Source organism: Anomaloglossus baeobatrachus, chromosome 4 (assembly GCF_048569485.1).
Source record: "Anomaloglossus baeobatrachus isolate aAnoBae1 chromosome 4, aAnoBae1.hap1, whole genome shotgun sequence".
Lineage (NCBI taxonomy): Eukaryota > Metazoa > Chordata > Amphibia > Anura > Aromobatidae > Anomaloglossus > Anomaloglossus baeobatrachus.
In genome coordinates, this window is record NC_134356.1 from 13247317 (window position 1) to 13270598 (window position 23282).

General features: G+C 47.0%; 1 protein-coding gene across 1 annotated transcript in view; it reads right to left on the reverse strand.

Annotated features, from left to right (window-relative positions):
* Positions 1-23282, reverse strand: part of LOC142300965 (uncharacterized) — a 69236-nt gene that overhangs the window by 39421 nt on the left and 6533 nt on the right. The window contains exons 2-3 of the mRNA XM_075341987.1: positions 15962-16040; positions 202-328 (exon numbers count right to left, since the gene is read on the reverse strand). Of these exons, the coding sequence (XP_075198102.1) occupies positions 202-328; positions 15962-16040 (206 nt within the window). The remainder of the gene's footprint in view (positions 1-201; positions 329-15961; positions 16041-23282) is intronic.

Genomic DNA, 23282 nt, shown 5'->3' on the forward strand with positions numbered 1-23282 from the left:
GCTGCATCTGACGCTCTCAGCTCTGCTGCATCTGACGCTCTCAGCTCTGCTGCATCTGACGCACTCAGCTCTGCCGCAACTGACGCTCTCAGCTCTGCTGCATCTGACGCACTCAGCTCTGCTGAATCTGACGCTCTCAGCTCTGTGATGGTTGGACGAGATCTACACCATCACCACTGACCAATCACGTCTTCTCTTTACCTGCGGGATCTTCTTCTTCCACTGACAGCTTAAGGAAAGAAATCTTGGCTGGGATCCTGAATGTCGGGGTCTCGCTGCTGAACATGTTCATATGCGCCACGTGCTCGAAGTGTCCGGCGCGCTGCCTCTAAAATGACAAATATATATACACAGTACAGACCAAAAGTTTGGACACAACTTCTCATTCAAAGAGTTTTCTTGACACTAAAAATTGTAGATTCACATTGAAGACATCAAAACTCTGAATTGCAACATGTGGAAGGAAATACTTAAAGTGTGAATCAACTGAAAATGTGTCTTATATTCTAGGTTCTTCACAGTCGCCACCTCTTTTGCTTTGATTACTGTTTTGCACACTCTTGGCATTCTCTTGATGAGCTTCAGGAGGTAGTCACCGGAAATGGTTTTCCAACAGTCTTGAAGGAGTTCCCAGAGATGCTTAGCACCTGTTGGCCCTTTTGCCTTCACTCTGCGGTCCAGCTCACCCCAAACCATCTCGATTGGGTTCAGGTCTGGTGACTATGGAGGCCAGGTCATCTGGTGTAGCACCCCATCACTCTCCTTCTTAGTCAGATAGCGCTTACACAGCCTGGAGGTGTTTGGGGTCATTGTCCTGCTCAAAAATAAATGATGGTCCAACTAAACGCAAACCGGATGGAATAGCATGCCACTGCAAGATGCTGTGGTAGCCATGCTGGTTCTGTATGCCTTCAATTTTGAATAAATCCCCAACAGTGTCACCAGCAAAGCCCCCCCCACACCATCACACCTCCTCCTCCATGCTTCTCGGTGGGAACCAGCCATGTAGAGTCCATCCGTTCACCTTTCCTACAAAGACACGGTGGTTGGATCCAAAGATCTCAAATTTGGACTCATCAGAGCAAAGCGCAGATTTCCACTGGTCTAATGTCCATTCCTGGTGTTCTCTTCTGCTTGTTGTCTGTCCTTAGCAGTGGTTTCCTAGCAGCTAATTTACCATGAAGGCTGCTGCACAAAGTCTCCTCTTAACAGCTGTTCTAGAGATGAGAAGGTGTGTCCAAACTTTTGGTCTGTACTGTACATATATAAAAAATGTTGGTCCCTTTAAAAAAATAAACAAAAAACCCTGAAGCTTTATCTTACAATCACATCCAGAGCTGTGTGCGCTCAAAATTCTGCTAATAGCTGCCTAACAGTGAGCACAATAAGGATAAAAACTGCAGACACTGAACCAGCAGGGGCCGCAGACACTAAACCAACAGGGGCCGCAGACACTAAATCAACAGGGGCCGCAGACACTAAACCAACAGGGGCCGCAGACACTAAACCAGCAGGGGCCCCAGACACTGAACCAGCAGGGGCTGCACACACTGAACCAGCAGGAGCTGCAGACACTGAACCTGCAGGGGCTGCAGACACTAAACCAGCAGGGACTGCAGACACTGAACCAGCAGGGGCTGCAAACACTGAACCAGCAGGGGCTGCAGACACTGAACCAGCAGGGACTGCAGACACTGAACCAGCATGGGCTGCAGACACTGAACCAGCAGGGGCTGCAGACACTGAACCAGCAGGAGCTGCAGACACTGAACCACCAGGAGCTGCAGACACTGAACCAGCAGGAGCTGCAGACACTGAACCAGCAGGGGCTGCAAACACTGAACCAGCAGGGGCTGCAGACACTGAACCAGCAGGGACTGCAGACACTGAACCAGCAGGGGCTGCAAACACTGAACCAGCAGGGGCTGCAGACACTGAACCAGCAGGGACTGCAGACACTGAACCAGCAGGGGCTGCAGACACTGAACCAGCAGGGGCTGCAGACACTGAACCAGCAGGGGCCGCAGACACTGAACCAGCAGGGGCTGCAGACACTGAACCAGCAGGGACTGCAGACACTGAACCAGCAGGGGCTGCAGACACTGAACCAACAGAGGCCGCAGACACTGATCCAGCAGGTGATGCAGACACTGAACAAGCAGGGGCTGCAGACACTGAAGCAGCAGGGGCTGTGAACACCAGATTCAGAGCAGCTTTGGATGTGACTGGAGTAGAAGTATCACCTTTTTAACTTTTATCTCCATCTAAAGGCTCATGTGCTAGAATTCAGGTCGTTTTAGGAGATGAGGCGTGAGCTTTGCCCCACACTTATTGCTGTGGAAATAGAGCGCAGCATTGTACTCCCAGAGCTGCGTGCGTCGTGTAATGAGGTTTATTCCGCTTGCTCATACGCGTCCTGCTGACAGCGGATTCTGGGGCGCAGCTGCGGCTCTGAGCTTCACCTGTGATCTCCAGGTCACAGGGACACAGGTAGATGGAGGCGCAGTGGGTACATGATGGTGCCGCACAGCACCACTGTTCCGTCTGATTAGCCGCAGAACATCACCGCCATCCGTCGCTCCGGTGACGGGAATTGTAGGTTATTATTATTTTTATCTTCCAGCCTGAAGTAGTTACTGCTTTTCCTGCTGTCTGTGGGGAGATGCAGCTGCAGATGCTGCACTATACAGGTACAACGCTGACACCTGGTGGCCAAGAGGAAGACTGCATGCACTCCAATTGCAGGAGAGGACAGATCATTTGGCCCAGTTGCCGCAAAGTTTGAGGTTGCCTATGTATTGCTCCTCAGACCTTCTGATATGGAGATCACAAGTTGCCCAAGTTCCCAGACTTCGTTCTTTGTGTCATGTTCGCCTCAGTAATACAGGCTGGATGTGAGGGCAGCGTGCTCACTCTTGTGTATGAGCACAGCTTCATTCCTGGACTGTCCCAGTAATACAGGTTGGATGTGAGGTCAGTGTGCTCACTCTTCTGTATGAGCACAGCTTCATTCCTGGACTGTCCCAGTAATACAAGCTGGATGTGAGGGCAGCGTACTCACTCTTCTGTATCAGCACAGCTTCATTCGTGGACTGTCCCAGTAATACAGGCTGGATGTGAGGGCAGTGTGCTCAGTCTTCTGTGTGAGCACAGCTTCATTCCTGGACGGTCCCAGTAATACAGGCTGGATGTGAGATTAGTGTGCTCACTCTTCTGTATGAGCACAGCTTCATTCCTGGACTGTCCCAGTAATACAGGCTAGATGTGAGGTCAGCGTGCTCACTCTTATGTATGAGCACAACTTCATTCCTGGACTGTCCCAGTAATACAGGCTGGATGTGAGGTTGGTGTGCTCACTCTCATGTATGAGCACAGCTTCATTCCTGGACTGTCCCAGTAATACAGGCTGGATGTGAGGGCAGTGTGCTCACTCATGTATGAGCACAGCTTCATTCCTGGACTGTCCCAGTAATACAGGCTGGATGTGAGGTCAGTGTGCTCACTCTCATGTATGAGCACAGCTTCATTCCTGGACTGTCCCAGTTATACAGGCTGGATGTGAGGGCAGTGTGCTCACTCTCATGTATGAGCACAGCTTCATTCCTGGACTGTCCCAGTAATACAGGCTGGATGTGAGGTTGGTGTGCTCACTCTTCTGTATGAGCACAGCTTCATTCCTGGATTGTCCCAGTAATACAGGCTGGATGTGAGGTCGGTGTGCTCACTCTCATATATGAGCTCAGCTTCATTCCTGGACTGTCCCAGTAATACAGGCTGGATGTGAGGTCGGTGTGCTCACTCTTCTGTATGAGCACAGCTTCATTACTGGACTGTCCCAGTAATAGGGGCTGGATGTGAGGTCGGTGTGCTCACTCTCATGTATGAGCGCAGCTTCATTCCTGGACTGTCCCAGTAATACAGGCTGGATGTGAGGTCGGTGAGCTCACTCTCATGTATGAGCACAGCTTCATTACTGGACTGTCCCAGTAATACAGGTTGGATGTGAGGTCAGTGTGCTCACTCTTCTGTATGAGCACAGCTTCATTCCTGGACTGTCCCAGTAATATAAGCTGGATGTGAGGGCAGCGTACTCACTCTTCTGTATCAGCACAGCTTCATTCGTGGACTGTCCCAGTAATACAGGCTGGATGTGAGGGCAGTGTGCTCAGTCTTCTGTGTGAGCACAGCTTCATTCCTGGACTGTCCCAGTAATACAGGCTGGATGTGAGATTAGTGTGCTCACTCTTCTGTATGAGCACAGCTTCATTCCTGGACTGTCCCAGTAATACAGGCTGGATGTGAGGTCAGCGTGCTCACTCTTATGTATGAGCACAGCTTCATTCCTGGACTGTCCCAGTAATACAGGTTGGATGTGAGGTTGGTGTGCTCACTCTCATTTATGAGCACAGCTTCATTCCTGGACTGTCCCAGTAATACAGGCTGGATGTGAGGGCAGTGTGCTCACTCTCTTGTATGAGCACAGCTTCATTCCTGGACTGTCCCAGTAATACAGGCTGGATGTGAGGTCAGTGTGCTCACTCTCATGTATGAGCACAGCTTCATTCCTGGACTGTCCCAGTAATACAGGCTGAATGTGAGGTCGGTGTGCTCACTCTTCTGTATCAGCACAGCTTCATTCCTGGATTGTCCGAGTAATACAGGCTGGATGTGAGGTCGGTGAGCTCACTCTCATGTATGAGCTCAGCTTCATTCCTGGACTGTCCCAGTAATACAGGCTGGATGTGAGTCGGTGTGCTCACTCTTCTGTATGAGCACAGCTTCATTCCTGGACTGTCCCAGTAATACAGGCTGGATGTGAGGTCGGTGTGTTCACTAATTCATATATATGAGCACAGCTTCATTCCTGGACTGGTTTCTCCTTCTACAGATCCTTTGTGGTGGTTAGTGTGTGATTTCCCTCTCCCTCACCCATTCTGTAGTGAGTTCTCTACTTTTTATACACTCCCCCTCCGTTGTTGATTGTATATTTTCCTTCCTATCTACACAGTGTGATCTGCCCTCCATGAAGATCCCCCCCCCCCACACTCTCTGTTCTACCATCTACAACCTCCCTTTCTACCTACAAATAAGAAGAGGGACGGAAAGAGCAGAAAAATCCACAGGTTGGAGTTATGAGCTCTCATAGATGCCTTGGGTTTCAGAGTAGCCTGATATGTGAAGGAGTTACACAGGCTCTACCACAAAGAAAGGTAAAAAATGTTAGGTGTCAGGATAGCCTGATATGTGAAGGAGTTACACAGGCTCTACCACAAAGAAAGGTAAAACATGTTAGGTGTCATGACAGCCTGATATGTGAAGGCGTTACACAGGCTCTACCACAAAGAAAGGAAAAAAAATGTTAGGTGTCAGGATAGCCTGATATGTGAAGGAGTTACACAGGCTCTACCACAAAGAAAGGTAAAAAATGTTAGGTGTCAGGATAGCCTGATATGTGAAGGAGTTACACAGGCTCTACCACAAATAAAGGAAAAAAATGTTAGGTGTCAGGATAGCCTGATATGTGAAGGAGTTACACAGACTCTACCACAAATAAAGGTAAAAAATGTTAGGTGTCAGGATAGCCTGATATGTGAAGGAGTTACACAGGCTCTACCACAAAGAAAGGTAAAACATGTTAGGTGTCAGGATAGCCTGATATGTGAAGGAGTTACACAGGCTCTACCACAAAGAAAGGTAAAAAATGTTAGGTGTCAGGGTAGCCTGATATGTGAAGGAGTTACACAGGCTCTACCACAAAGAAAGATAAAAAATGTTAGGTGTCAGGATAGCCTGATATGTGAAGGAGTTACACAGGCTCTACCACAAAGAAAGGTAAAAAATGTTAGGTGTCATGACAGCCTGATATGTGAAGGCGTTACACAGGCTCTACCACAAAGAAAGGAAAAAAAAGTTAGGTGTCAGGATAGCCTGATATGTGAAGGAGTTACACAGGCTCTACCAAATAGAAAGGTAAAACATGTTAGGTGTCAGGATAGCCGGATATATGAAGGAGTTACACAGGCTCTACCACAAAGAAAGGTAAAAAAATGTTAGGTGTCAGGATAGCCTGATATGTGAAGGAGTTACACAGGCTCTACCACAAAGAAAGGTAAAAAATGTTAGGTGTCAGGATAGCCTGATATGTGAAGGAGTTACACAGGCTCTACCACACAGAAAGGTAAAACATGTTAGGTGTCAGGATAGCCTGATATGTGAAGGAGTTACACAGGCTCTACCATAAAGAAAGGTAAAACATGATAGGTGTCAGGATAGCCTGATATGTGGAGTTACACAGGCTCTACCACAAAGAAAGGTAAAAAATGTTAGGTGTCAGGGTAGCCTGATATGTGAAGGAGTTACACAGGCTCTACCACAAAGAAAGGTAAAAAATGTTAGGTGTCAGGATAGCCTGATATGTGAAGGAGTTACACAGGCTCTACCACAAAGAAAGGTAAAAAATGTTAGGTGTCAGGATAGCCTGATATGTGAAGGAGTTACACAGGCTCTACCACAAAGAAAGGTAAAAAATGTTAGGTGTCAGTATAGCCTGATATGTGAAGGAGTTACACAGGCTTTACCAAATAGAAAGGTAAAACAGGTTAGGTGTCAGGATAGCCGGATATATGAAGGAGTTACACAGGCTCTACCACAAAGAAAGGTAAAAAATGTTAGGTGTCAGGATAGCCTGATATGTGAAGGAGTTACACAGGCTCTACCACAAAGAAAGGTAAAAAATGTTAGGTGTCAGGATAGCCTGATATGTGAAGGAGTTACACAGTCTCTACCACAAAAAAAGGTAAAACATATTAGGTGTCAGGATAGCCTGATATGTGAAGGAGTTACACAGGCTCTACCACAAAGAAAGGTAAAAAATGTTAGGTGTCAGGGTAGCCTGATATGTGAAGGAGTTACACAGGCTCTACCACAAAGAAAGGTAAAAAATGTTAGGTGTCAGGATAGCCTGATATGTGAAGGAGTTACACAGGCTCTACCACAAAGAAAGGTAAAAAATGTTAGGTGTCATGACAGCCTGATATGTGAAGGCGTTACACAGGCTCTACCACAAAGAAAGGAAAAAAAATGTTAGGTGTCAGGATAGCCTGATATGTGAAGGAGTTCCTCAGGCTCTACCAAATAGAAAGGTAAAACATGTTAGGTGTCAGGATAGCCGGATATATGAAGGAGTTACACAGGCTCTACCACAAAGAAAGGTAAAAAAATGTTAGGTGTCAGGATAGCCTGATATGTGAAGGAGTTACACAGGCTCTACCACAAAGAAAGGTAAAAAAATGTTAGGTGTCAGGATAGCCTGATATGTGAAGGAGTTACACAGGCTCTACCACAAAGAAAGGTAAAAAATGTTAGGTGTCAGGATAGCCTGATATGTGAAGGAGTTACACAGGCTCTACCACAAAGAAAGGTAAAACATGTTAGGTGTCAGGATAGCCGGATATATGAAGGAGTTACACAGGCTCTACCACAAAGAAAGGTAAAAAAATGTTAGGTGTCAGGATAGCCTGATATGTGAAGGAGTTACACAGGCTCTACCACAAAGAAAGGTAAAAAATGTTAGGTGTCAGGATAGCCTGATATGTGAAGGAGTTACACAGGCTCTACCACAAAGAAAGGTAAAACATGTTAGGTGTCAGGATAGCCTGATATGTGAAGGAGTTACACAGGCTCTACCACAAAGAAAGGTAAAAAATGTTAGGTGTCAAGATAGCCTGATATGTGAAGGAGTTACACAGGCTCTACCACAAAGAAAGGTAAAAAATGTTAGGTGTCAGGATAGCCTGATATGTGAAGGAGTTACACAGGCTCTACCACAAAGAAAGGTAAAACATGTTAGGTGTCAGGATAGCCTGATATGTGAAGGAGTTACACAGGCTCTACCACAAAGAAAGGTAAAAAATGTTACGTGTCAGGGTAGCCTGATATGTGAAGGAGTTACACAGGCTCTACCACAAAGAAAGGTAAAAAATGTTAGGTGTTAGGATAGCCTGACATGTGAAGGAGTTACACAGGCTCTACCACAAAGAAAGGTAAAAAATGTTAAGTGTCATGACAGCCTGATATGTGAAGGCGTTACACAGGCTCTACCACAAAGAAAGGAAAAAAAATGTTATGTGTCAGGATAGCCTGATATGTGAAGGAGTTACACAGGCTCTACCACAAATAAAGGAAAAAAATGTTAGGTGTCAGGATAGCCTGATATGTGAAGGAGTTACACAGGCTGTACCACAAAGAAAGGTAAAAAATGTTAGGTGTCAGGATACCCTGATATGTGAAGGAGTTACACAGGCTCTACCACAAAGAAAGGTAAAAAATGTTAGGTGTCAGGGTAGCCTGATATGTGAAGGAGTTACACAGGCTGTACCACAAAGAAAGGTAAAAAATGTTAGGTGTCAGGATAGCCTGATATGTGAAGGAGTTCCACAGGCTCTACCAAATAGAAAGGTAAAACATGTTAGGTGTCAGGATAGCCGGATATATGAAGGAGTTACACAGGCTCTACCACAAAGAAAGGTAAAAAAATGTTAGGTGTCAGGATAGCCTGATATGTGAAGGAGTTACACAGGCTCTACCACAAAGAAAGGTAAAAAAATGTTAGGTGTCAGGATAGCCTGATATGTGAAGGAGTTACACAGGCTCTACCACAAAGAAAGGTAAAAAATGTTAGGTGTCAGGATAGCCTGATATGTGAAGGAGTTACACAGGCTCTACCACAAAGAAAGGTAAAACATGTTAGGTGTCAGGATAGCCGGATATATGAAGGAGTTACACAGGCTCTACCACAAAGAAAGGTAAAAAAATGTTAGGTGTCAGGATAGCCTGATATGTGAAGGAGTTACACAGGCTCTACCACAAAGAAAGGTAAAAAATGTTAGGTGTCAGGATAGCCTGATATGTGAAGGAGTTACACAGGCTCTACCACAAAGAAAGGTAAAACATGTTAGGTGTCAGGATAGCCTGATATGTGAAGGAGTTACACAGGCTCTACCACAAAGAAAGGTAAAAAATGTTAGGTGTCAAGATAGCCTGATATGTGAAGGAGTTACACAGGCTCTACCACAAAGAAAGGTAAAAAATGTTAGGTGTCAGGATAGCCTGATATGTGAAGGAGTTACACAGGCTCTACCACAAAGAAAGGTAAAACATGTTAGGTGTCAGGATAGCCTGATATGTGAAGGAGTTACACAGGCTCTACCACAAAGAAAGGTAAAAAATGTTACGTGTCAGGGTAGCCTGATATGTGAAGGAGTTACACAGGCTCTACCACAAAGAAAGGTAAAAAATGTTAGGTGTTAGGATAGCCTGACATGTGAAGGAGTTACACAGGCTCTACCACAAAGAAAGGTAAAAAATGTTAGGTGTCATGACAGCCTGATATGTGAAGGCGTTACACAGGCTCTACCACAAAGAAAGGAAAAAAAATGTTAGGTGTCAGGATAGCCTGATATGTGAAGGAGTTACACAGGCTCTACCACAAATAAAGGAAAAAAATGTTAGGTGTCAGGATAGCCTGATATGTGAAGGAGTTACACAGGCTCTACCACAAAGAAAGGTAAAACATGTTAGGTGTCAGGATAGCCGGATATATGAAGGAGTTACACAGGCTCTACCACAAAGAAAGGTAAAAAAATGTTAGGTGTCAGGATAGCCTGATATGTGAAGGAGTTACACAGGCTCTACCACAAAGAAAGGTAAAAAATGTTAGGTGTCAGGATAGCCTGATATGTGAAGGAGTTACACAGGCTCTACCACAAAGAAAGGTAAAACATGTTAGGTGTCAGGATAGCCTGATATGTGAAGGAGTTACACAGGCTCTACCACAAAGAAAGGTAAAAAATGTTAGGTGTCAAGATAGCCTGATATGTGAAGGAGTTACACAGGCTCTACCACAAAGAAAGGTAAAAAATGTTAGGTGTCAGGATAGCCTGATATGTGAAGGAGTTACACAGGCTCTACCACAAAGAAAGGTAAAACATGTTAGGTGTCAGGATAGCCTGATATGTGAAGGAGTTACACAGGCTCTACCACAAAGAAAGGTAAAAAATGTTACGTGTCAGGGTAGCCTGATATGTGAAGGAGTTACACAGGCTCTACCACAAAGAAAGGTAAAAAATGTTAGGTGTTAGGATAGCCTGACATGTGAAGGAGTTACACAGGCTCTACCACAAAGAAAGGTAAAAAATGTTAGGTGTCATGACAGCCTGATATGTGAAGGCGTTACACAGGCTCTACCACAAAGAAAGGAAAAAAAATGTTAGGTGTCAGGATAGCCTGATATGTGAAGGAGTTACACAGGCTCTACCACAAATAAAGGAAAAAAATGTTAGGTGTCAGGATAGCCTGATATGTGAAGGAGTTACACAGGCTGTACCACAAAGAAAGGTAAAAAATGTTAGGTGTCAGGATACCCTGATATGTGAAGGAGTTACACAGGCTCTACCACAAAGAAAGGTAAAAAATGTTAGGTGTCAGGGTAGCCTGATATGTGAAGGAGTTACACAGGCTGTACCACAAAGAAAGGTAAAAAATGTTAGGTGTCAGGATACCCTGATATGTGAAGGAGTTACACAGGCTCTACCACAAATAAAGGAAAAAAATGTTAGGTGTCAGGATAGCCTGATATGTGAAGGAGTTACACAGGCTCTACCACAAAGAAAGGTAAAAAAATGTGATGAAAACTAATCTGAAAATTGATTAATCAAAGGAATCCATGACGATTGTAGAATTACTTTCACACATGACTACATTAACAGGAAATGTGGAGTGCCTTAATAAACTAAATAGTAGTTCCAATAATCCATATAAACAGTCCTCCCTATAGACAATGTCAGCAGAGTGTGACACATTACAGTAGATCTACTCGACAAAGGGCCGCCTCTATGGATCGTGTTCAGTAGGTCTGGGCGGACAGCACGCAGACTTTACCCTTAAGATCGTGTTCAGTAGGTCTGGGCGGACAGCACGCAGACTTTACCCTTAAGTGTCAGGTCAATATGGCTGTGAGGGAAGACTCAGAGTCACAGTGTATTTACACCAAAAAGTTCAAGCCTTGGTCATGTTCACCTAGCGATGCACATGAAGTAGTAAATTCTAGGCTAAAAAGTCACGGTCTCTTGGAGCCCTGTCACCATCTCTACCAGCAAGTCTGCACAACTGCGGTGTGATTTCATATTAATTAATATAATAACTCTACCAAAATAAAAAATACGGACAACAGACTGCTAACATAAGCACCCGCCACCCACCACAAAGCAGATTAAATGACAAAATCCAGCCTGCCCACAGTCACCACTACATACAGATTATACAGTCACCACTATTGGGAGCTTACTACATACAGATTTATACAGCCACCACTAGGGGGAGCTCACTACATACAGATTATACAGCCACCACTAGAGGGAGCTCACTACATATAGATTTATACAGTCACCACTAGAGGGAGCTCACTACTTACAGATTTATACAGCCACCACTAGAGGGAGCTCACTACATACAGATTAAAACAGCCACTACTAGAGGGAGCTCACTACATGCAGATTTATACAGTCACCACTAGAGAGAGCTCACTACATACAGATTTATACAGCCACCACTAGAGGGAACTCACTACATACAGATTTATACAGCCACCACTAGAGGGAGCTCACTACATACAGATTATACAGCCACCACTAGAGGGAGCTCACTACATACAGATTTATACAGCCACCACTAGAGGGAGCTCACTACATACAGATTATACAGCCACCACTAGAGGGAGCTCACAGCAGTGTCATTTATACAGCCACCACTAGAGGGAGCTCACAGCAGTGTCATTTATACAGCCACCACTAGAGGGAGCCACTACATACAGATTTATACAGCCACCACTAGAGGGAGCTCACTATATACATATTTATACAGCCACCACTAGAGGGAGCTCACTACATACAGATTTATACAGCCACCACTAGAGGGAGCTCACTACATACAGATGTATACAGCCACCACTAGGGGAAGCTCACTACATAATGATTTATACAGCCACCACTAGAGGGAGCTCACTACATACAGATTTATACAGCCACCACTAGAGGGAGCTCACTACATACAGATTATACAGTCACCACTAGAGGGAGCTCACTACATACAGATTTATACAGCCACCACTAGAGGGAGCTCACTACATACAGATTTATACAGCCACCACTAGAGGGAGCTCACTACATACAGATTTATACAGCCACTACTAGAGGGAGCTCACTACATGCAGATTTATACAGTCACCACTAGAGAGAGTTCACTACATACAGATTTATACAGCCACCACTAGAGGGAGCTCACTACATACAGATTATACAGCCACCACTAGAGGGAGCTCACAGCAGTGTCATTTATACAGCCACCACTAGAGCGAGCTCACAGCAGTGTCATTTATACAGCCACCACTAGAGGGAGCTCACTACATACAGATTATACAGCCACCACTAGAGGGAGCCACTACATACAGATTTATACAGCCACCACTAGAGGGAGCTCACTATATACATATTTATACAGCCACCACTAGAGGGAGCTCACTACATACAGATTTATACAGCCACCACTAGAGGGAGCTCACTATATACAGATTTATACAGCCACCACTAGAGGGAGCCACTACATACAGATTTATACAGCCACAACTAGAGGGAGCTCACTACATACAGATTTATACAGTCACCACTAGAGGGAGCTCACTACATACAGATTTATAGAGCCACCACTAGGGGGAGCTAACTACATACAGATTTATACAGCCATCACTAGAGGGAGCTCACTACATACAGATTATACAGCCACCACTAGAGGAAGCTCACTACATACAGATTATACAGCCACCACTAGAGGGAGCTCACTACATACAGATTATACAGTCACCACTAGAGGGAGCTCACTACATACAGATTATACAGCCACTACTAGAGGGAGCTCACTGCATACAAATATATACAGCCACCACTAGAGGGAGCTCACTACATACGGATTATACAGCCACCACTAGAGGGAGCTCACTACATACGGATTATACAGCCACCACTAGAGGGAACTCACTACATACAGATTATACAGCCACCACTAGAGGGAGCTCACTACATACAGATTTATACAGTCACCACTAGAGGGAGCTCACTACATAGATTTATACAGCCACCACTAGAGGGAGCTCACTACATACAGATTTATACAGCCACCACTAGAGGGAGCTCACTACATACAGATTTATACAGCCACCACTAGAGGAAGCTCACTACATACAGATTTATACAGCCACCACTAGAGGGAGCTCACTACATACAGATTTATACAGCCACCACTAGAGGGAGCTCACTACATACAGATTTATACAGCCATCACTAGGGGGAGCTGACTACATACAGATTTATACAGCCACCACTAGGGGGAGCTCACTACATACAGATTATACAGCCACCACTAGAGGGAGCTCACTACATACACATTTATACAGCCACCACTAGGGGGAGATCACTACATACAGATTTATACAGCCACCACTAGAGGGAGCTCACTACATACAGATTTATACAGCCACCACTAGAGGAAGCTCACTACATACAGATTTATACAGCCACCACTAGAGGGAGCTCACTACATACAGATTTATACAGCCACCTCTAGAGGGAGCTCACTACATACAGATTTATACAGCCATCACTAGGGGGAGCTGACTACATACAGATTTATACAGCCACCACTAGGGGGAGCTCACTACATACAGATTATACAGCCACCACTAGAGGGAGCTCACTACATACAGATTTATACAGCCACCACTAGGGGGAGATCACTACATACAGATTTATACAGCCACCACTAGAGGGAGCTCACTACATACACATTTATACAGCCATCACTAGAGGGAGCTCACTACATACAGATTATACAGCCACCACTAGATGGAGCTCACTACATACAGATTTATACAGCCACCACTAGAGGGAGCTCACTACATACAGATTTATACAGCCACCACTAGAGGGAGCTCACTGCATACAGATTTATACAGCCACCACTAGAGGGAGCTCACTACATACAGATTATACAGTCACCACTAGAGGGAGCTCACTACATACAGATTTATACAGCCACCACTAGAGGGAGCTCACTACATACAGATTTATACAGCCACTACTAGAGGGAGCTCACTACATACAGATTATACAGCCACCACTAGATGGAGCTCACTACATACAGATTTATACAGCCACCACTAGAGGGAGCTCACTACATACAGATTTATACAGCCACCACTAGAGGGAGCTCACTACATACAGATTTATACAGCCACCACTAGAGGGAGCTCACTACATACAGATTATACAGCCACCACTAGAGGGAGCTCACTACATACAGATTATACAGCCACCACTAGAGGGAGCTCACTACATACAGATTTATACAGCCACCACTAGAGGGAGCTCACTACATACAGATTTATACAGTTACCACTAGGGGGAGCTCAGTACATACAGATTTATACAGCCACCACTAGAGGGAGCTCACTACATACAGATTTATACAGCCACCACTAGAGGGAGCTCACTACATACAGATTATACAGCCACCACTAGAGGGAGCTCACTACATACAGATTTATACAGCCACCACTAGAGGGAGCTCACTACATACAGATTATACAGCCACCACTAGAGGGAGCTCACTACATACAGATTTATACAGCCACCACTAGAGGGAGCTCACTACATACAGATTTATACAGCCACCACTAGAGGGAGCTCACTACATACAGATTTATACAGCCACCACTAGAGGGAGCTCACTACATACAGATTATACAGCCACCACTAGAGGGAGCTCACTACATACAGATTTATACAGCCACCACTAGAGGGAGCTCACTACATACAGATTATACAGTCACCACTAGAGGGAGCTCACTACATACAGATTTATACAGCCACCACTAGAGGGAGCTCACTACATACAGATTTATACAGCCACTACTAGAGGGAGCTCACTACATACAGATTATACAGCCACCACTAGAGGGAGCTCACTACATACAGATTTATACAGCCACCACTAGAGGGAGCTCACTACATACAGATTTATACAGCCACCACTAGAGGGAGCTCACTACATACAGATTTATACAGCCACCACTAGAGGGAGCTCACTACATACAGATTATACAGCCACCACTAGAGGGAGCTCACTACATACAGATTATACAGCCACCACTAGAGGGAGCTCACTACATACAGATTTATACAGCCACCACTAGAGGGAGCTCACTACATACAGATTTATAGAGTTACCACTAGGGGGAGCTCAGTACATACAGATTTATACAGCCACCACTAGAGGGAGCTCACTACATACAGATTTATACAGCCACCACTAGAGGGAGCTCACTACATACAGATTATACAGCCACCACTAGAGGGAGCTCACTACATACAGATTTATACAGCCACCACTAGAGGGAGCTCACTACATACAGATTATACAGCCACCACTAGAGGGAGCTCACTACATACAGATTTATACAGCCACCACTAGAGGGAGCTCACTACATACAGATTTATACAGCCACCACTAGAGGGAGCTCACTACATACAGATTATACAGCCACCACTAGAGGGAGCTCACTACATACAGATTATACAGCCACCACTAGAGGGAACTCACTGCCTATAGATTTATACTCCCATTGAGTTAAAAATGAATGTGCAGTGAGCGCCCTCCAGTGGTGACCTTAGGCGACATGTTATTTTTTATGTCTGTGCAGGGAATTTGGAGCCTTTGTATCCGACCTCCATCTATATATATATATATATATATATTATATATATATATATATCAGAATGTATATTTTGACTTGTGCAGCCACTTAACGTAATATTTCACCGAATTTTATATCACAGATAAGTTATTTTCTTACCTCAGGCACATCCTGCTCCTCCCTGAGATCTGGAGGGTGCTCATGTGGAGAGAACATTCCTGCATCAGCTGCTGCCCTCCTGTGGATGAAAGGTGGAAATGAAGGAAACATTCAGAATATGAAGCTTGATGTAACATAATAAACGTTCTAAGAAATTACTAAGAACTAAAGGCAAAGTTTTTACCTTATACCCAACCCACATACTGCAGACCCCAATATACTGACATCAGACCCCATAATATACTGACATCATGTTATTTACATGTGTAAGCTGTAGAACTATAAATCTGAAAATTGTGCTGTGCATTAGTATTCAGCCCCCGGAGTCTATACTTTCTAGGATCACCTTTCTCTGTCTTGCATTAGTATTCAGCCCCTGGAGTCAGTACTTTGTAGAACCACCTTTCTCTGTCTTGCATTAGTACTCAACCCCTAGAGTTAGTACTTTGTAGGACCACCTTTCTCTATGTTGCATTAGTATTCAGCCCCTGGAGTCTGTACTTTGTAGGACCACCTTACTCTGTTTTGCATTAGTACTCAACCCCTAGAGTTAGTACTTTGTAGGACCACCTTTCTCTATGTTGCATTAGTATTCAGCCCCTGGAGTCAATATTTTGTAGGACCACCTTTTTCTATGTTGTATTAGTATTCAGCCCCTTGAGTCAGCACTTTGTAGAACCACCTTTATGTTGCATTAGTATTCAGCCCCTGGAGTCAGCACTTTGTAGGACCACCTTTCTCTGTCTTGCATTAGTATTCAGCCCCTGGAGTCAGTACTTTGTAGGACCACCTTTCTCTGTCTTGCATTAGTATTCAGCCCCTGGAGTCAGTACTTTGTAGGACCACCTTTTTCTATGTTGCATTAGTATTCAGCTCCCGGAGTCAGTACTTTGTAGGACCACCTTTCTCTGTCTTGCATTAGTATTCAGCCCCTGGAGTCAGTACTTTGTAGGACCACCTTTTTCTATGTTGCATTAGTATTCAGCTCCCGGAGTCAGTATTTGTAGGATCACTTTTCTCTATCTTTTGGGGTCTCTCCAGCTTTGCACATCTAGAGGTGACATTTTCCTCTTCTCTCGCTCTGTGAGGTTGGATGGAGACGTCTGTAATCAGTGAGGTTGGATGGAGACGTCTGTCATCGGTGAGGTTGGATGGAGACGTCTGTGATCGGTGAGGTTGGATGGAGACGTCTGTGATCGGTGAGATTGGATGGAGACGTCTGTGATCGGTGAGGTTGGATGGAGACGTCTGTGATCAGTGAGGTTGGATGGAGACGTCTGTGATCGGTGAGGTTGGATGGAGACGTCTGTGATCGGTGAGGTTGGACGGAGACGTCTGTGATCGGTGAGGTTGGATGGAGACGTCTGTGATCGGTGAGGTTGGATGGAGACGTCTGTGATTGTTGGATGGAGACGTCTGTGATCAGTGAGGTTGAATGGAGACGTCTGTGATCGGTGAGGTTGGATGGAAACGTCTGTGATCGGTGAGGTTGGATGGAGACGTCTGTGATCAGTGAGGTTGGATGGAGACGTCTGTGATCAGTGAGGTTGGATGGAGACGTCTGTGATCGGTGAGGTTGGATGGAGACGTCTGTGATCAGTGAGGTTGAATGGAGACGTCTGTGATCACTGAGGTTGGATGGAGACGTCTGTGATCGGTGAGGTTGGATGGAGACGTCTGTGATCGGTGAGGTTGGATGGAGACGTCTGTGATCGGTGAGGTTGGATGGAGACGTCTGTGATCGGTGAGGTTGGATGGAGACGTCTGTGATCGGTGAGGTTGGATGGAGACGTCTGTGATCAGTGAGGTTGGATGGAGACGTCTGTGATCAGTGAGGTTGGATGGAGACGTCTGTGATCGGTGAGGTTGGATGGAGACGTCTGTGATCGGTGAGGTTGGATGGAGACGTCTGTGATCGGTGAGGTTGGATGGAGACGTCTGTGATCAGTGAGATTGGATGGAGACGTCTGTGATCGGTGAGGTTGGATGGAGACGTCTGTGATCAGTGAGGTTGGATGGAGACGTCTGTGATCGGTGAGGTTGGATGGAGACGTCTGTGATCAGTGAGGTTGGATGGAGACATCTGTGATTGGTGAGGTTGGATGGAGACGTCTGTGATCGGTGAGGTTGGATGGAGACGTCTGTGATCGGTGAGGTTGGATGGAGACGTCTGTGATCGGTGAGGTTGGATGGAGACGTCTGTGATCGGTGAGGTTGGATGGAGACGTCTGTGATCGGTGAGGTTGGATGGAGACGTCTGTGATCAGTGAGGTTGGATGGAGACGTCTGTGATCGGTGAGGTTGGATGGAGACGTCTGTGATCGGTGAGGTTGGATGGAGACATCTGTGATCGGTGAGGTTGGATGGAGACGTCTGTGATCAGTGAGGTTGGATGGAGACGTCTGTGATCAGTGAGGTTGGATGGAGATGTCTGTGATCGGTGAGGTTGGATGGAGACGTCTGTGATCGGTGAGGTTGGATGGAGACGTCTGTGATCGGTGAGGTTGGATGGAGACGTCTGTGATCAGTGAGGTTGGATGGAGACGTCTGTGATCAGTGAGGTTGGATGGAGACGTCTGTGATCAGTGAGGTTGGATGGAGACGTCTGTGATCGGTGAGGTTGGATGGAGACGTCTGTGATCAGTGAGGTTGGATGGAGACGTCTGTGATCAGTGAGGTTGGATGGAGACGTCTGTGATCAGTGAGGTTGGATGGAGATGTCTGTGATCGGTGATCTTCCCGTTTTGTCGCAGATTCTCGGTGGATTCGGTCTGGACTGTGACTCGGCCGGTCACACACAGGAATATGCTCTGATCTGAACCCGCCATTGTAGCTCTGCAGGATGTTGAGGGTCGTTATCCTGCTAGAAGGTGATCCTACGCCCCGGTCTCACATCTTCTGGAGCCTCTACAGGTTTTCCTGCAGGATTGTCCTGTATTTAGCTCCATCCATCTTCCCATCACCTCTGACCAGCCCCTGCCCCTGCTGAAGAGAATCCTCCCCACAGCAGGACGCTGCCTCCACCATGTGTGACTGTGGGGAGGGTGTTTTCGGGTATGTGCAGGATTAGTTTTCCACCTCACATAGCGTTTTCCATTTAGCCCAAAAAGTTCTATTTTGGTCTCATCTGACCAGAGCCCCTTCCTCCACTGCCCGCTGTGTAACATACATTTTGTTTTCGACAATGTTCTTCTTCTTGCCCTCCGGTGTGTATCTAATCATTTTCATAAAAGACAGATTTGTGGAATATACGAATAATAGTCGTCGTGTGGACAGATTCTCCCTCCTGAGCTGTGATCTCTGCGGCTCCTCCAGGGACCTCTTGGTTTCTTCTCTCATTAGCGCTCTCCTTCTTTCGATGTCAGTTTCGGGGGACGGCCATGTCTTGTAGATTTGCAGTTGTGCCGTACTTCTCCCATTTTTGGATGACGGATTGAGCAGCGCTCTGTGAGATGTTCAGCGCTTATTTTCTATAACCTAACCCTGCTTTCCTCCTCTCCTCTTTCTCCCTGACCTGTCTGGTGGGTTCCTTGGTTTTCCTGATGCTGTTTGATGTTCTCACACCTTCGAGGCCGTCATAGAACAGCTGTCATTACACTGAGGAGAAATCCCACCCAGGTGACTCAATGTACGAATTATGTGACTTCTGCAGGCGATTGTTCTCTCAGGACTACAGGGGGCTGAATACTAATGCAAATCACAGATTTCAGATTTAGATTTTTACAATGTTTAGGAAACCAGGAATCATTTCCTTTACATTTCACAAATACATGCACTTAGTGTTCTTATATCACAATAAATCTCAATAAATACATGTAGGTTTGTGGGTTTTGCTCAAACTTCACCGACTGTCATGGTGTCATTGGGCTGTGCTCAGACTACAGATCCTGCCGTGTGCTGAGTCATAGGCAGGCTAGCAAGAGTTAATCTCTACTGGTCTGCTGGCTCCTTTAATCACATGTTGTGGGGAGACCTATCACATCTGCTCTCCTCCTATTTATGCTGGTGGAATGCTTCCACCCATGCCACCTATAGTATATTCTGTGTTGGTCTTTGAAGTAGGGTGTCCAACACTTTCTGGTAAAAGTTGTGCTTATTGCTTGGAGCGGTTGTGGAGTTTACCCCTGTTATTTTGTAGTTTCCTTCCTGCTCTTGTTTTCCTCTTAATCTCTTATTGTTTTATCCTTCACGTGTGCTGGGTGACAGAATTTTGGTTTTTCCTTGTTTGTCTTTTTCTGTGGGTTTCCTCACACAAATATCCTCAGGGGGGATCAGATCTGGACTTTTCAGGAGCAGGGTCAGAAAGGAGACTCAGGCGTGTGACAGCGCCGCCCATAACCTCGTGCCCGCGCAAAAGCGTCACCAGCGGTCACACGTGCACGCAGTGCAAGGCACCGCTACAGTAGCACAGCGCATGCGCGGGACCACGGGCGCCCAGGGGCGGCGTCCTGAGGTTTGAAATTCAGCGTTCGGGGGCGGCGTAAATTTGCAGGAGGACAGCAACGTACATCAGCCAGCCCGCCCCCATGGAAGATTTAAGAAATTTGCATACGAAAAGGTACAAGTTTGTAAAGTATTTATTTTGGAATAAAAGGGGCCACAAAAACTATAGGAAGCTTCCTAGAATGCAGCCCAGGAGCTGCAGAGGGGGGAACTTTTAGCTTTATAGCTAAATTTCTGATGACAGGTTCACTTTAAATGGTAGTCTTATTTATATGTATAAAGAATGCGGTATTATTTATGTGTACAGTGCTGCAATATTATTTATATATATATATATATATATATATATATATATATGTATATGTATATATATATATATATATATATATATATATATATATATATATATATATATACTAGAAGGTGGCCCGATTCTACGCATCGGGTATTCTAGAATTTACGTATTGTGTAGTTAATGTATGATTTTTGTTATATATATATAGATGTTGTTGTGTGTAGTTACTAAGTGTTTGTGTAGGGGCTGTACATGTTCTGGGTGTTGTCTGGGTGTGGCGGGGGGTGAGAGCGGTGTTGTATGTGTGTTGCGTGTGTTGCGTTTGTGGAGCGCTGTGTGTCTGTAGCGTTGTGTGTGTGTTGCGCGGTTTGTGTGGGTGTGGTGTGTTTTGGGGGGAGGTATGTTTTGTGCAATGTGTGTGTGTTGCGTGGTATGTGCGTATATTTATGTATGCCGCGGTGTTTGTGTGTTGGGTGTTGTGTGTGTGCAGCGTTGTCTGTGTGTGTGGGTGTCTGTGTAGGGCGGTGTTTGTGGTTCCCAGTGTGTGTGTGGTGTGTTGTGTGTGTGTGTGTGTTGGGGGGAGGTGTGCACCTCCCATCGTGCTCCATCCGCTATGCTGCGCACTCCCAAACGTGCTCCATCCGCCATGCTGCGCACTCCCAAACGTGCTCCATCCGCCATGCTGCGCACTCCCAAACGTGCTCCATCCGCCATGCTGCGCACTCCCAAACGTGGTCCATCTGCCATGCTGCGCACTCCCAAACGTGCTCCATCCGCCATGCTGCGCACTCCCAAACGTGCTCCATCCGCCATGCTGCGCACTCCCAACCGTGCTCCATCCGCCATGCTGCGCACTCCCAAACGTGCTCCATCCGCCATGCTGCGCACTCCCAAACGTGCTCCATCCGCCATGCTGCGCACTCCCAAACGTGGTCCATCCGCAATGCTGCGCACTCCCAAACGTGGTCCATCCGCCATGCTGCGCACTCCCAAACGTGCTCCATCCGCCATGCTGCGCACTCCCAAACGTGGTCCATCCGCAATGCTGCGCACTCCCAAACGTGCTCCATCCGCCATGCTGCGCACTCCCAAACGTGCTCCATCCGCCATGCTGCGCACTCCCAAACGTGGTCCATCCGCAATGCTGCGCACTCCCAAACGTGGTCCATCCGCCATGCTGCGCACTCCCAAACGTGCTCCATCCGCCATGCTGCGCACTCCCAAACGTGCTCCATCCGCCATGCTGCGCACTCCCCATCGTGCTCCATCCCCCATTGTGCTCCATCCCCCATGCTGCACCAGCATCAGCCTCTCTCCTCCCAGCATCAGCCTCTCTCCTCCCAGCATCAGCCTCTCTCCTCCCAGCATCAGCCTCTCTGTCCCCAGCATCAGCCTCTCTCCTCCCAGCCTCAGCCTCCCCCAGCATCAGCCTCTCTTCTCTCAGCCCCCCCCCCCCTCCCAGCCTCCCCCAGCATCAGCCTCCCCCTCCCAGCCTCCCCCAGCATCAGCCTCTCGCCTCCCAGCCTCCCCCAGCATCAGCCTCTCTCCTCCCAGCCTCCTCCAGCATCAGCCTCTCTCCTCCCAGCCTCCCCCAGCATCAGCCTCCCTCTCCCAGCCTTCCCCAGGATCAGCCTCTCTACTCCCAGCCTCCCTCCTCCCAGCCTCCCCCAGCATCAGCCTCTCTCCTCCCAGCCTCCCCCAGCATCAGCCTCTCTCCTCCCAGCCTCCCCCAGCATCAGCCTCTTTCCTCTCAGCCTCCCCCAGCATCAGCCTACACCCTCCCAGCCTCCCCCAGCATCAGCCTACCCCAGCATCAGCCTACCCCAGCATCAGCCTACCCCAGCATCAGCCTACACCCTCCCAGCCTACCCCAGCATCAGCCTCTCTCCTCCCAGCCTCCCCCAGCATCAGCCTCCCCCTCCCAGCCTTCCCCAGGATCAGCCTCTCTCCTCCCAGCCTCCCCCAGCACGCCGTGCTCCTCTGCCGACACTCACAGATCCGATCGCATACACTCACACACACACACACACTCACACATCAGAACACACTCACACACATCCGATCGCATACACACACACACACTGACGATATCGCACATACGCGCTCACACTCACAACATCCAGAGATACCACATGCTTCTGGCCATGTGATCCTCCGGCAGGTCCTGGAAGGTCACACCACAGTATCGCCGCCGAGAAGCAAGCGATATCCCAGGATGTTGTGAGTGTGTGGATGCGATGTGATGTGTGTGTGAGAGTGAGTGTGATCTGATGTGTGTGTGTGTCTCTGTGTGTGTGTGTTGTTATGTGTGTGCGTGTGTATGTTCCGCCGCTGCAGGACCTTGATGCGCTGGTAACTATGCTACCATGGTTACCAGCGTATCCCGTCCCCCGCTCGCACGGGAGCCCACACCAGCATACGGCGGCAACCCCAGCAATGCGAGGGTATGTGTCGGCTGGGTTGGCGGCGTACACTGATGTGGGCTCCCGGCGGTACAGCACTCACCTGGGAGTCGTGGCTCAGTGTCGGTTCGGGGAATGCGTGCGGGGGGCGGGGCCAGAGCGAGCGTGCATTGCGTGAGGG